The sequence below is a fragment of the Buteo buteo genome, chromosome 11 (assembly GCF_964188355.1).
Source record: "Buteo buteo chromosome 11, bButBut1.hap1.1, whole genome shotgun sequence".
In the NCBI taxonomy this organism is placed as follows: domain Eukaryota; kingdom Metazoa; phylum Chordata; class Aves; order Accipitriformes; family Accipitridae; genus Buteo; species Buteo buteo.
In genome coordinates this window covers 25,231,270-25,245,849 of record NC_134181.1, presented here as the reverse complement: position 1 = coordinate 25,245,849, position 14,580 = coordinate 25,231,270, and the positions used below count along the sequence as shown (strand labels likewise).

Sequence of the window (14,580 nt, the reverse complement as noted above, 5' to 3'; positions counted from 1 at the left end):
TTTCCATTTCAGACAAAGCAATGCTCTGCCCTCAGTACCACACGCAGCATTGCGATAGATTCTCCCCTTCAGCAAACCCACCCCTTATTTTTCCTACATCAGGGGGTGACTTTGTATTTGAGATGCCCTAAATTACAATGCCTTGCCAACCAAATATAGCACCGAATTGGCAAGATTAGGTCATTTTGACCCCATTTTTAACCCCTTCTCAAATAATTGGAGAAACAGGCTGGCTGAGCCCTCACTATCTGATCCTGAAACAGGAAATATTTTCTCCGCTCAGTTTACACAAAGCAGAAAAGACCCGCAGAGATTCCCATGTTGTTTTGGTTGGGGTTTTTTTTGGTGTTCTGTCACAGAGTTGCCAAAATGTCTCTGGCTATTTGTGTCTCAAAGTTAAAAGAATCAACATATAAATATTTGGAATTGCTTGTCTAGGAGGAACTAACACTTCCAGGCTGGCAAAGCACTCCTGCCTGTACTTACCATTAAGGATGTTGGGAGCTTACGGGCATGATTCAGCAGCCGCTGGATTCTGTATTTTCCATATTTTAAATATAGAAATATTATTTAAGTAGCAAAAATGTTTTCTATGCTTCCGGATGTATATAAACCATATATATCCAGCCAGAGGTGCCTCAAAATTAAAGAATTACGCTATTACAGAGCTGTTTGCTCATGCATCTACCTTCCCCTATATATCACGTATGTTTGCAAAGCTGCCTTTGTGCATATCAACAAAATATAATGCAAAGTAACAGCAACAACAGCAGCTTCTTCTCAGCCATGGCGGGGCTGCGGGAAGCCCAGATCAAGATTTGGCCAGAGCTGGCAGAACCCAGTGGGTTTCATCTGCAGTTTTGCTTTCACATCACGTCATCCCCTGTGTGTTTCCTTATTCGAGGAGTTTTCAGATCCTTAATTTGTGGCTTTTTTTGCCATTTTAACTGCAAGGCCCACGCAGCCATTGGTGGGGAGATGCTAACGGGGCATCGACAGCTGAAGGCCCAAAGCCAACGGTATCCAAATTTCAACTGGAGCATTCAGCCAACCTCTGGCCTGCCTTGCGGTGAGCTCGCCTGCAGTGACCGCACATGCGGAGGATGTACCAGAACAGGTCTGCCAGGAAGAGTGAAGCTGGAAAAGTGCCTGCCTCCATGTCCTGCCTGCCTTCAGAGCCTCCAGGAGAGGGTATAACCCCAGGGAGTGCAAACCTGTGCGCAACTGGGCATGCAGCCCCCCCCGCACAATCATCCATGCAACACCCCAGATGCAACCTCCGGTCCCATGCAACCAGGCGTGCAAAATCCCACATGCAAAACTTGTCTGCAGTACCTACGCGATGAGACATACAAAAAGTCGGTGCAAACTCCCACCATGCAACTGGGCATGCAACACCCACTGTGCAACTCTGCTTGCAGTCCTCGATGCAACCAGGCATGCAAAAACCTGTGCACGACCCCTCATGCAAGCTCCCATGTGCAAACCCCCACCTGCACCACCCCCATGCAATCACGCATGCAATCCCCTGCCTGCAGCCCCCTTCTGCAATCAGATGTGCAAACCCCCACTTGCAAAACGGTGCCCGCAGCCTCATCCACATGCAAAACCCCGCTAGCAGCACACCCCAGTGTAACGGGGCATACAAACGCCCACCTGCAGCCCCCCCCCCCCGTACAACAGGGGATGCAACCGCCCCCCGTGGCAGGAAGCAGCGGCTGCAAACCCCCCGCCAGCAACCCACCCTGTCCCAATACCGCGCAAACCCCCGCGAACAGTCCACCCCAGGGCAATGGGGCATGCAAACCCCCATTTGCAGTCCCCTCGTGGCCATACAACAGGGCATGCAACCCCCCCAACGCCGTGCAGCCTCCCCTCCGTGCAACCTCCCGCCCGCAGCCCCCGCCCCACGCAAGCCGGCGTGCAAAACGCCACGTGCAAAACGCCGCTTGCAGTATTTCCCACCCAGCCCCGCCGCCGCCGCCGCACAACCGTCCCTGCTGCAACCCAGGCGTGCAAAACCCCACGCGTGACCTCCCCGCCACGGCCTGCGAAGGGCGCGCGCCGCTCGCTCGTTCCCGCCCGCCGCGCGCGCGCGCGCACACATCCACGCACACACACAAAGACAAACCCTACCCCTCGCTTCCCCGCCTTTAAAAGGTCGCGCCGCCGGACGGGCAGCGCGATCAGCCAATCGCTTGGCGCCCCCCGCGGCGTGGCGGGACCAATGAGAAAGGCGAGGGCGCGGAGGAAGCCCCGCCCCGGGGCGGGGGCGTGGCGGCGGGAGGGGGCGCCATGCGCCATGTCATGGAGGCTCAGTGTGCGAGCGGCCATTGACGGAGTCGGAGCTGCGTGCGGAGCGGGGTGGCGGCGGCGGCTGCCCGCGGCGTTCCCCTCCCCACTCCCGGTTCCCTCCCGGCGGCGGTCGGCCGCCGTAGATAACGACCTCGCGGTCGGTCCCCCGCCGCGCCCGGTCACCCTCCCTCGCCACTGCGGAGCCGCGGGAGGGGGGGGGCGATGGAGATGAAGAAGCGCATCAACCTGGAGTTGAGGAACCGGGCCCCCGAGAAGGTGAGGGGCGGCGGGGCGGCGGGCCGCGCTCCTCCATGCCCCCCCACGGGCGACCGCCGGCCGCCTCAGGCCGAGCGGGCCCTGCCCGGCCCCGCCGGCGCCGCTGAATCTGGGTCAGCCGTGGCGCAGGAGCCCCGCGGGGCGCGGGCGGCGCTTCCGGGCGCCGGCCCCGGGGCGGTGGGCGGCGGGCGGTGGGGACCGGCGCCCCCTCCATCCCTCCCCCCCTCCCTCCCTCCTCACCTCGCCGCCAACTTGGCGCCGCGGGGTCGCCCCTCGACGCCCCCCCCCCCCCATTCCCCCACCCCGAAGTTGGCTGAGGGGGCGCGGGCGGGCCCCCAACTTGCGCCCGCCGTTAATCCCCTCCCGGTTCGCCGCCGGCCGCCTCCAACTTGGGAGCGCGGCCGTAGTAAACAGGTCACGGTGGGGCCGAGTCCGACCTCGGCCCTTCCCTCTGCCTCTGCTTTTATTTTTTTGAAAAAAATTTTGTTTTTAAATTAATTTTGTTTTCCGCCCCCCGTGTACGCTGCGTGGCGCGGCCGGTTCGGTCCCGTTCGGTCCCGCTCCTTCCTGCCGCCGCCCCGCCGGGCGCACGATGGGGAGCGGCGGCGGGGAGAGCCCGGGCTGGGGGAGGGCTAAGGGGGGTGTGTCCCCGTGTCCGTGTCCCCCCCCTACACGCACTCGCCGGTGTCCCCCCGCACCTCCCACCGCCAACTTCCCGTTTCTTCGGAAAGATGCAGGAAAAAAAAAAGAAGCTGAAAATTAGGGAGCTCACGTGTGCTGGGAGGCTGCGCGCTGCCCCTTCCAAAATGTCACCTCACACACCCCCTCCCCCTCAGTGCCAAAGCCTGGGGGACACGTCGCGTGGGACAATCACCCATCCCCCGGAGCCCGCTGCCCCACGCATGGCTCCGGCAGATGATTTTGCAAAGCAGCGCCCGATGCCTCTGGCTCGCCCCAGGAGTAAAGTCCAGATACGTTGATATCGCTGCCAAGCCGACCCGACTCACGGCACATTTGGGGGGAAAAAAAAAGTGCCTAAAACTGTTGATTTAACCAAACTACTCGTCCTTCAAGAAGTTTTTATCAGTGGCAGGTACCTGGAGAGGCCTCCATGCGCTTTTAGCGTGTGTCTTTCTTGGGGAAAGCTGTGAAGGGTCCCCCCTTCTCTGACAGTTTTCTTTAAAACTTTGTGCTTGTTTGGAGTAATGTTTTTTTGATAGAAAAAATAAAACAATAGTGAGACTTTAGTTGAAGCTGGCAAAGTGTGCCACTTGGAGGTTTCTGCAGCGGGCTTAAAATGTTGTAATTTAAGAGTGTACAGGGGAAAGGAAGAGTCACCTTGTTAATGTCCTTTCTAATGAGTGGTATGTTCCAGTGTAGATAAAATAATTTAAAATTAATTGGCTGCTCCTTGTTACCGCTTCTCAAAGTACGCGACCTGTATTGATTATTTAGTTGTTCTAGTGGCTTTGGCATGAGGAAATTATTTAATTGGGTTTAATTAACCTGCAGGAGTTGCTGCTAAAATAATCTGGAGCCAGAAGGTTTAGGGTTCAGAAAGAAATTGAATGGTTTTATAGCTTTGAATATGCACAATTAAATTATTAGACTTTAGAAAAAAGTTAGCAGTTCACTTGTATACAAGGGCGGCTTATACCCCTGGCTGCGGTGGCACTATCGGAAGCTATGAAAGTGACTTATCAATAAAGTTTGGGGTTAGATGGCAGTTTTTGCAGAATTTGAAGCGTTCTCAGAGCAACAGAAACAGTTGCATGCTCTGTTTTTTTTAAGAATAGGCGGGTGTCAGTGATTTCAGACCACAAGTCTACTCTAAATTTAAACCAAACACTAAACCAACAGTCTCCCAAGTTGTGGTTTAGATGAAGCATGTGATTTTTTTTTTTTTTTTTTGATGCTCATTAAACTGATGAGTGACTTGCTGTCCTATTTGAAGGTGACGGAGTTGGTGCTCGATAACTGCCGATCCAGCAACGGTGAAATTGAAGGGCTGAATGATTCATTTAAAGAACTTGAGTTTCTTAGCATGGCCAATGTAGAGCTGACATCGCTGGCCAAACTTCCCACACTGAGTAAGCTCCGAAAGGTACGTATCTCGCCTGCCGGTGCTTTGAGAAGCAAAAGTCATGGGTGACAACCCGTGGTTGTGCCTTCCAGTGCTTGTGGTTGAACTTGTGTGGCGCTGACAGTGCTTTATGAGATGGCAGGCCTGCAAAACGATGCCACGTCCAATGTGCGTTGAAGATCTGAAATTATTTTAGGTATCTCCCGTTAATTATGGCCAAATTGGGCTTGGTCACTGACTCGTAGGACGGTAAATGCTTGTCCGTTAGCGTTGTGAAGGTTGGCCTTGTCTTTCTGAGCACTGATGGTTGAGACGAGGCCACTGGATTGCCCAGCTAGTGAAGGACCATTGCATGTTGCTGGCAGAATAAAGACTTGCCGTGAATTCCAGCATCACATATTCTGTGAACTTAGAATTTATGTGTCCGCACCCATGAGATTTTAAGGAATGCTTTATAATTCTCAAAGTAAACTTAAAGGAACTTTCTGACAGCTAAAGCTTGTTAACTTGTGCAGCTCTTCAAAAGGGTTCAGCTTTGCGATTGTTAAGTTAAAGTGAGAATGATTGAAAATGATGCAGTGTGAATCTAATGGTAAGAAGCCAACTGTTTAATTACTTCATTTTTTTTCTGTGTAATAGTTGGAGTTAAGTGACAACATCATTTCAGGAGGCCTGGAGGTCCTTGCAGAAAGATGTCCGAATCTCACATATCTAAATCTAAGTGGCAACAAAATCAAAGATCTTGGCACTGTGGAAGCTCTTGTAAGTATGAAGTGAGAGGGGCTAATAGAAAATTTAAATCTAATAAATACTATTTTTTATCAAGAATAAATTAATTCTTTTTGCAATGGAATGGTACACACACAGCTGTAAGGCCTGTGTGTGAGCATTTTTTTCAAGCACAGTATAAAAACGGCAAATGGGGGGTTTAAACTAGTACAATGTAAGAAATCAGCAAGTACAAAGATACAGCCTGATATGTTCTAGCTGTTTATGTTCCTTTTCAGCTGAAAGGCATGTGAAATGAAATTTATTTTCTTACTTGTCATGTGTTCTCTCTGTATTTTTTTTTCTTGCCAGCTCAGGTGAAATGGATACTGTGGTGTTTTAGGTTTGTCAGTCTTCCAGTTGGTTCTGACTTGATTAACTCAATCTCATGGTTATTAGAGATAGTACTTGTAAATATACAGCTGTAAAATTCCTTCTGTGTTAGTAATGGGATGTACTGAATAAGAGATTTTTGAGCTTCTGTTTTGTCTTTGAGGGAAAAGTAGCCAAGTTACGTCTTGCTAATCCTCTTGTATTCGTTTGTTGAGGTATAGTTTGTCTAATAAGCAACTGCCTTAAGCTTTCATTAAATTGTGAAGTGATTAGGATGTGTGTATGAGATGGCCAGTTAGGAGCAAACCTGGAAAGCACCAGTAGTAAGGCCTTTAAATGTAGGAGGGGGCTGCCAGTGCCTGTCACTGCCTGATGTGTTCATCTGTTTTTCTAGCCAGCTGTTTCTTTTTGAGGACTTTGATATAGACTGCATATTTTTAAAACTGCTCATAAAGATTCTTCATCTACTTTAATGGCACTTTAACCCAGCAGTTAGCAGGCCAAGTAAAGCAGTTACAGTGCTCTATAGGAGAGCACTATAGAGCACTTTTATTTAGATCTTAGGTGCTTGCCAAACCATGCAGGTGGCTTGTCCTGCATGTGTGTAAAGTCCGAAAGGTGAGAAAAATCACCATCAGTTGTCTAGTCCCTATTGTTCAGAAGGCAAATTCTGTAGTGTAGTTATAAATCCTACCAAGTGCCTCTTGCTTGCTCCTCACAAGATGCCTGTAATTAAATTAGTCAAACTATTTACTGAAAGGCTGCTGGAGTTGTTAAGTTTTTGCCCATGATTGCCTGAACAAAAATAGGCTATGCAAACAAAAAACAAACCCAAATATGTGTTATGCAGTCTGTGCCTAGTGGTCTAGTGCTTCAGGGATGTGTTGGGCGTGCTGCAAACATGCTGTGGAGTTGATCTGCAAAAGCACTTTCATAAGGCGTTCTAACTACTGCAAACAACTTTTTGAACTGAAGTGTGTATTTAACGGGGAGCAAAATATTGAATAGAAAAGAAGGGATGGGGACAAAATAAATTCTGTAGCTGGCTATATGGTTAACTGTATTTGGGCTATGACTGCACTGTAACTTGAAGTACCACGTCAAGAAATAAGGGGGGAAAAAAACCCTTTTCATTTATTTTCAGCAAAATCTCAAAAACTTGAAGAGCCTTGACCTGTTCAACTGTGAGATTACAAACCTTGAGGATTACAGAGACAGCATTTTTGAGCTGCTTCAGCAAATCACATACCTAGATGGGTTTGATCAAGAAGATAATGAGGCACCAGACTCGGAAGATGATGATGATGAGGGTAACTTCCTGAAATAAACCGTGGATAGAAATACTGTGCTGTAATAAAGATGTCAATGTAGCATGGGGTATAGTGGTTTCCTGAATGCACTAGTGCGATTCTGTGCTCTTATTTTTGAAGCAGGCTTCTAGAACTCGTTTGATATTAACATGCTGTGACACAGAAGGAAAACTCTTGTCAAAAGTTTTGAGTGTTCTTGCAGAAACCTTCTGAGTTTAAGGAAGTTTGACTAAAGATACTGCTACAAAGATAGAAATATTCTCAAAATAAGTTGTTGCCAGTAGTAAAGCACTTTGGCACTACTGAGTGATACAAAGCGAGGGGACAAACACATTATTTTGTGTGAAAAATTGTAATTTTACTGGGTTTTGTAATGGCTTCATGTCCCATGCTCAAGTATAATACAATTTTTGTTCGAAAAAATGTACATAGTTCCTTTTCATCTGACCTCAGCTGTAGTCATTAATGAGGCTATTCCTACATCTGTTTCCTTTGTTGTTACTGATTGCAAATGAAACCTGTATGTATAGGTCTGTCAGTGTGTGGCTACAAATTGTGTTGATGGGATTGCAGGAGTAGGGGGATGAGTGCTCTTTAAATGTACTTGGCTTAACAGGTGACTGACACAGTCAAAGCTGTTAAGATGAAAACCATCCAAATTGTGTTTTGAGTGCTGTTAGCAAATATGATGGGCTGTTGTGATGCAGTGTCTTATGCATGTCTGCATTCTCAGTATCTGCACAGATAACTAGTGAGCTTTGGGCTGTGTCTGTTTGATAGTGGTTTCTCAGTGTTTTCTTTGTGCCTTAAATCATGAGCTGGGAGCTGCCACTGCTCTGTGCTTAGTCATGGCTGTCAAGGGACTGCTGATGAGTATTCGGACACATCAAAGTTGGGAAGCCTGTGTTTAAAAGAACAAATAGTTGATACTTGGAATGTGAAAATAAACCCAATATTTGAAAGTAGATTAATAGGTTATTGACTTGAAACTAAATTTTAAGTGTTAAATCACCTTGTCATTTCTTGTAATTTGCTTAACTGAAACTGTGAAAGTGATTATATGCTCCAGACATAGAAATGAAATGAGAGATCATCTGTTTGGAACTGTAGGTGTTTCAGTTACTGAAGTGATTCTTAAGTGATTCTTCAGTGATTAGTAAGTGATTAAATAACAGATACATGTAATACGTTAAGGTGGTTTTGCCTTTAAATATTTCAGGGGTTGGATTCTATAGAGAAGCCTCTGTTCCCCTTCCACTGACTAAATTTTCAGCTCCCTTGCAGGAGTTTGCACATGTAGCTGCTTCACGCGTCAAGAATTTTGCCTGAAGCTTGTGATGTAAAAACGTTGGTAGCCTTTCTTCAGGGAAAAAAATTATAAAGATTAACTTCCTTAAAATTGTGCTTGTTTCCCACATGTTGCCTGCAGTTAAATTAAAAAAAAAACCAAACAAAACCAAAACCAAACCCTTCTGGAGAAAAAATGTTACAACTAGCTTGACCTGGTGTATACAAACTTGCATAAAGAGTTAAATGAAACTTAACTTTTAGTGCATATGTGTAAGTGTATCCTTCATTGCAGAAGGAGATGAAGATGATGATGATGAAGATGAGGATGAAGCTGGTCCTCCAGGAGAATATGAAGAGGAAGATGATGAAGATGATGGAGGTTCAGATTTGGGGGAAGGTGAAGAGGAGGAAGAAGTTGGTCTTTCATACCTAATGAAAGAAGAGATTCAGGTAAAGTTTGTAAATCCTACCAAATCCAAGAAATGAAGAAAAAACTGCCTACAGACTTCTGTGTTAATTTAAACATATAGACCCAGAGTATATAAATGCAAGGTAGATGCAGTGAGATGTTTTGCCGAGAGCGCTGCTGTCACTGGAATACGAAGTGTTGACTTGAACATGAGTGGTGGCTGTTGGCTATGACATGGTCCTGGCTGACTTCCAAGACTTGGTTCACTCTTATCCCACCCCTTAATGTTGCGGGATGGAAGACCCTCTTTATTCTCTGTAAGCTAAAGAAGCCGTTCTCCCCAATGTTTTGAAACTACGTGCTACTACCAATTAAATTGTCAGAATAGAAATACATATTATGTAGAATAATTTCTTTTGGAAAACCAAAGGAAATACCCTGGTCTTGTGAAAGAAGAGAATGAAGTAGCAACAAGTTACCAGTACTTCATGTAAAATGAAACAAAGGAAAGGTCTATGTTTTTGCTGCAATAAATGCTGGTTTCTTTACCATGTGCTCACTTGAAAATGTTCTTAGTGGTGGTGTGAAGAGCTGCGGAAAACAGCCCACAGGCTCTTTCGAGTAGTACTGTGCTAAAAAGCAAATGCAGGAGTATTAAGAAGCTAGGATAAGAAAATATACATGTTTTACAAGTTTATGAACAGATTCTTGTAGATATAAACTGGCCATGCCTAAGTGATTATTGGATAGAAGTAAAACCTAGGAGACCTGCTTTAGTACTCTCCTTTGACAGCTACAGGGGTTTCAGAGGGAGAATGTGTCTGGCATGGATTTCGTGTGCAAGTCTGTGCAAGCAGCTCATGTGTTTCAGATCAAAAAAACCCAAAACTATGGATGTAGCTTGCATTACTGTTACTTTTGATAAGAGTTTACATGTTATCAGCTGCATTTCATGTGGATGTGCAGAAAATCTTGCACTAAACTCTTTGGTGTTCTTCATTTTGTTCTTGTAACTAGCGCTCATACGATTTGCTTACGAACATACTCCAAAGAGGTAATGGCTGTAACACAATTTGTGAAGCTAAAAGTAAATAACTAAATCTGTTTTGAAGCCAAGACCTTAGAGGTAGTTCTTTGGAAAATGAACAATATGTGACTAGGAAGAATATCAGGAATTAATCATGTGTGATCGTTAGTTTATGCATATCCTCTGCACATTAGGTGACTAGGAATTATCACACACAGCCATGAAAATATTAGGGGAGTTCAGAATCGTGGCCCTTCTGGTGATGATGCAACAAAACCAGCTACTGAGTTTTTGTTTTGCATTCATTTAGGTAAGGAGGAGGTTGTAGTCAGGGTGAATTCATTATGTAAAGTTTTGAAAGAGTTCTAGTCTGGTAGCTTTTCCCTGCAATTTCAAAAAGGAAGTTGTGTACCATTCCAGTTGCAATGAATTAATCCAGAGTTTTTTAATTCCCATGTTCTAAGGGCAAATGTCAGATGGACACTCTAATGTTTTCACATTTTTACTTGTTAAATTACCCTGTGTATAAAATCTGATAGAGCAGATGGATATAAAAATAAGACTTCGGCTTGTCTTCAAGGCTTGACATGGTGCCAGTAGGGCAGAGATATTGCACTATTGTTTTAATTTTCTGGGGCTGCTGATTGTTAATTGGTTTACATTTTTCAGCTATCAGCTTGAAAAAAAAACCCAGCAACTTAGTTCGTTTAACATAGAAACAATAATTTTGTAAAGATATTCACTGTTCTGCTTTATCCTCTTCCTTGTCTTTTAATAACAGTGAGTTAAAAGGAAAGCTAAAGCTGTTTGCCATCTCTATTTGTTGTCGTGGCCTCTTAGTTAATTTTGCAATAACTTACTCTTGAGCTGGTGTAAGGTGGTGATAAGTGGGAAAAACAAAGAAGCAAGAATACCGGGCCAGATAATACACTGGCTTGGGTGATTAAATGTACTGCAGTCAGTTTGGCTGCCTGTCCTTGTACAGATGTCCAGTAACAAAAAGTAAATGTGGAATGTGACCTCTGAACAGACTAAGTGGGATTTTCTGAATTTCTGCTCAGGATCAGCATGTAAGCAAAACTTAAATAAACGGCAATTGTAAAAATATTTCAAATTTTTGTAAAGGATGAAGATGATGATGATGACTATGTTGAAGAAGGAGGTGAGGAGGAGGAAGAAGGTAAGTTACCAAGTTAGTAAAGTTGTGACTAAAACAATTGATTCTTCATAATTCTCTAACTTGGCCACTTTAATGGCATAAATCACTGTTTGCCTGGTCTGTTTCTGAAAGTATGTGAAGTATTTTAGGATCAGTTTAAGCAAGAGCTCAAGCAGGTAGTAAAGTAGCTGTGCAGCATTTGATATTTTTTGTCTGCTTACTTGTAAAGTGAAAATAAGGAAGAAATGACAGTTTTCAAAGTCTCGTCGAAGCAGTTTCCTAAAATGAAAGATACTGCATCTCCTACGCAGTTAGAAATTTTAATTTTCCGAGTTGGAGAGGCGGGGGACTCTAGTCTATACCTTACAAATGTTATTTACATACATTTAAAATACCTTGTTTAATGCACCAGAGGCTCCACAGGCAAAGCCCTAGAAGCAGCAGTAGCAGCTGTATCTTTTCCCTTTATCAAGCTGAAAGCAGCTTCTCCAGTAAACCTTTCTACTTCAGAGGCAACTCTTAGTAGGCAAACTCAACCCAGTAGCCTGTCTAATGGCTTAGCTAGTGAGCCTAATCATATTTTTTCTATCTAGTCTTTTTATCAGTGGTTGTAACTTCTTAATTTCATAAATTACTGTTTTGATGTCAGATGTGTAATAGTCAAAAGCTTGCAAAAAAACCCAAACCAAAACACGCCAGTGTGTGTGGTTCATCCTGCTTTAAGAAGGTACAGTGTATCAAGAGTGTATAACTGATGTGGAAAAAATGCCATTCTTGCAGGCTGATGCCAGAGATTCCTCTGGTATTTTGCAGAACATAAAAGTTCTTTTTGCAAGAAGTGGGTTACTTGAGTGTTTTTTCATAAAATAACTTTTTATGTTATCTTTTGATATTTTAAAAAGGACCTACAAGAAGTTAAACAGGACAAGCGTAGCACTCATTCTTTTTTGCCCCTTGTTTGAGGTTTCCAAGCCCGGAGGGTAGGGACCAGCCTTAGGTTTGATGCTCCTACTCTGTCCTGGACCACTGGAACAGAAGTTGCTCTATAGGCAGAAGGCTGCTTCTTGATTCTTGTGCAGATACTGGCATACTCTGATTTCTGTGTTGATGGATGGATGGTTTAGTTGTATGCATCTCTGTGTTCCAAGTGGTAAGATAGAAGTCCCTTGTTACTACCAGTCAATGGCTGCTAAAGTCCCTTTAAAAAAATTACCAAGCTTCATCTTGAAATTAGCTGCCTTTCCCTCTGTACTCTTCTTGCTATGAGGCTCTCCCAGAACTTCACTTTTCTAACAGTGAGGAACTCTGTCCTAATCTTTAAACTATCCCTAGCAGCAAAGTTTTGTTAATTAACCCTGAAGCCCGGTTCTATGTCTGTGTAAACTATAGACAAATTCTAGAACTTCTCACCAGGCTAGTCCCCATCTCATCTGTACGCTTGGCTAAATGGAGCAGGTTTTGGAGATGTATATTGCACTTGAAAAAAACGAAATTCTGAAGTAGTAATGCTAATTCTTCACTCTTTACAAATGCAGCCTTTGAATCTATTAAGACAACAAAGCAGGTGGTCAGGATGGCTAATTAGCTAGGAAATGACTGCTGGAAAATAAATCTATTAGATTTGACAAAATTGCATTTCATGATTTCACCACAAGAGCGCATAGTCCACTGACTGAATTAAGCATATTTCTAAGAATAAGCTCAAAGATGTTTATGCAAGATGCTTATATCAGTTTGTCACTGGAGAGAGAACAGCGCATGTTTCACTTGGTATCTGCAGAAACTGCTGGGTTTTGGGCGGGGTGTATGCAAGTTCTAAAAACTAAAGTTAGAGAGATATAAAAATGTCATTTCCATTTTAGTTCTCAAATAATATGTTAACAAAACCACTTTTTTATAAATCTACTTCATATCAATAATTCCTGTATGGAATATCACATGCTTAGCTTGAACTTGGTTTAATATGGCCTGCATGAATTATTCAGAGTAATGTAAACCGATCTTTTTTTGAGAGCCATAAGCAACACGGAGATGTCACAGTAGTGAATGCATTAACTACAAACAAACAGTAATCTATTTCAATTACCTTTTCTGAAAGTATAACGTTACATTTATGATGTCTGAGCAGAACTTAATGAGATGTATGCATACCTCTTTTCCTTAGCAGAGGGCATTCGAGGGGAGAAGAGGAAACGAGACCCTGAAGATGAAGGCGAGGAAGAGGATGATTAATTTGTTATAGACACAAGTAGGACCAGACTCTTAAGTTACAGAATACGCAATAGTGATTATGCAGATCTGTATGTCTCCATGTACCATAGATGTCCCTACAGAAGATATGTTAACTTTTTATAGGAGAAGTGTGGTTTTACTATTCTTGCCCTTTTTATCATTCCAAATAAGATATAATAGCCTGTTAGTGAACCTATATGTAGAAACCAATTTTCAGCCCTATAATCACTGAAGCCATTGTCAAGTTTTTTCCCCTAGACTTTTATTTGGAGCTCTTTAATTTTATACAAGCTTGCTGTGTTGGTCATCGTTAGCCCAGAGTTAAAACACCCATTTCCCATGGGTTTAATATTGTGAATTTCCATCAAGATTTTAAAGTTTTTATACTTAAAAAGCTGAACTCAAAAATGCTATATGGCAAATTCCAGTTGCTTTTAAATGAGAAGTTGACTATAGTCTGAGTTTACCAGGGATTCTATTTGAAATCGACAACTAGATTACACCTTTATTTCAGCTTTTTAAAAGGTGACTCCTGTAATGCTTTTTTTTTTTTTCCAAGTCTTCTATCCATTTTGTGTGTTACATTGTAAAGCCTCAGTGGGTTTCAGAAGATCTTTTTTTTCCTGCTCCTTCAGATGTTCAGTGTTTGGAGTATTCACTAGATACTTTCAAGAAAGTATCTTGGCAAACTGAAAGGGTTGTAATCTTAAATTTTCTCCAAAATACACAGTCATTGCAGGTATTAATAAAAGCAAATAATCTGTAGTTTGAAACCATTTAGCTAGAAGTCTTTGTTAAACTTTCACTCACTTAGCTCTTGCATTGTCATTTTGGGAATTCTGCAACAGTCATGGTGTTTGGCTATAAAATATATGCATTTCTAATGCAGAAGTTAACGGGTAACTCCTTCAAGCATTTTTTTTTTTTTTTCAAACAACCCCCACCACTTTTATAGAATCATTGGAGGGGGCAAGATGAACATAAGTTAGTCTTTCTTCGCAGGTCACCTTTTAAACTTTTTAAATCTGGTTGTAGGCAAAACATTAAAGTTCATGTATAATACTAGTTAATAGTTTAGGGTTTTTTATATCGAATGGCTGCAGAAACATTGCATACAGTTGGTGGCAAGTACAGGAGACATGCAGACAAACTTTTTTCTAGCAGCCTGATTGTGACCAACAGGTCTTAATAATTTTGCCCCAATGGATTCATGTTTTCTATTTGAGCCACTGCAAAACAAGTTCAGACATACAGCATTCCTCTTTCAGTCCTGATTTGGATTTAAAACAGTAGTCTTGATATAAAACTAATTTGCATTGTTTCACATAGGTACTGAACCAAATATCACACACAGCTTTATTCAAGAGACTTATTTTTATATCTGTCTTGGCTGACAAT

General features: G+C 43.4%; 1 protein-coding gene across 1 annotated transcript; it reads left to right on the top strand.

Moving 5' to 3' along the window:
* Window positions 1–2,286: 2,286 nt before the first annotated feature.
* Window positions 2,287–14,110, top strand: ANP32E (acidic nuclear phosphoprotein 32 family member E). The gene is given in 8 exon segments (XM_075040815.1): window positions 2,287–2,513; window positions 2,516–2,571; window positions 4,526–4,675; window positions 5,294–5,416; window positions 6,900–7,065; window positions 8,648–8,805; window positions 10,917–10,971; window positions 13,115–14,110. Coding segments are annotated over 8 exon segments (987 nt in total). The 5' UTR covers window positions 2,287–2,302; the 3' UTR covers window positions 13,183–14,110.
* The last annotated feature ends 470 nt before the right edge of the window (window positions 14,111–14,580 follow it).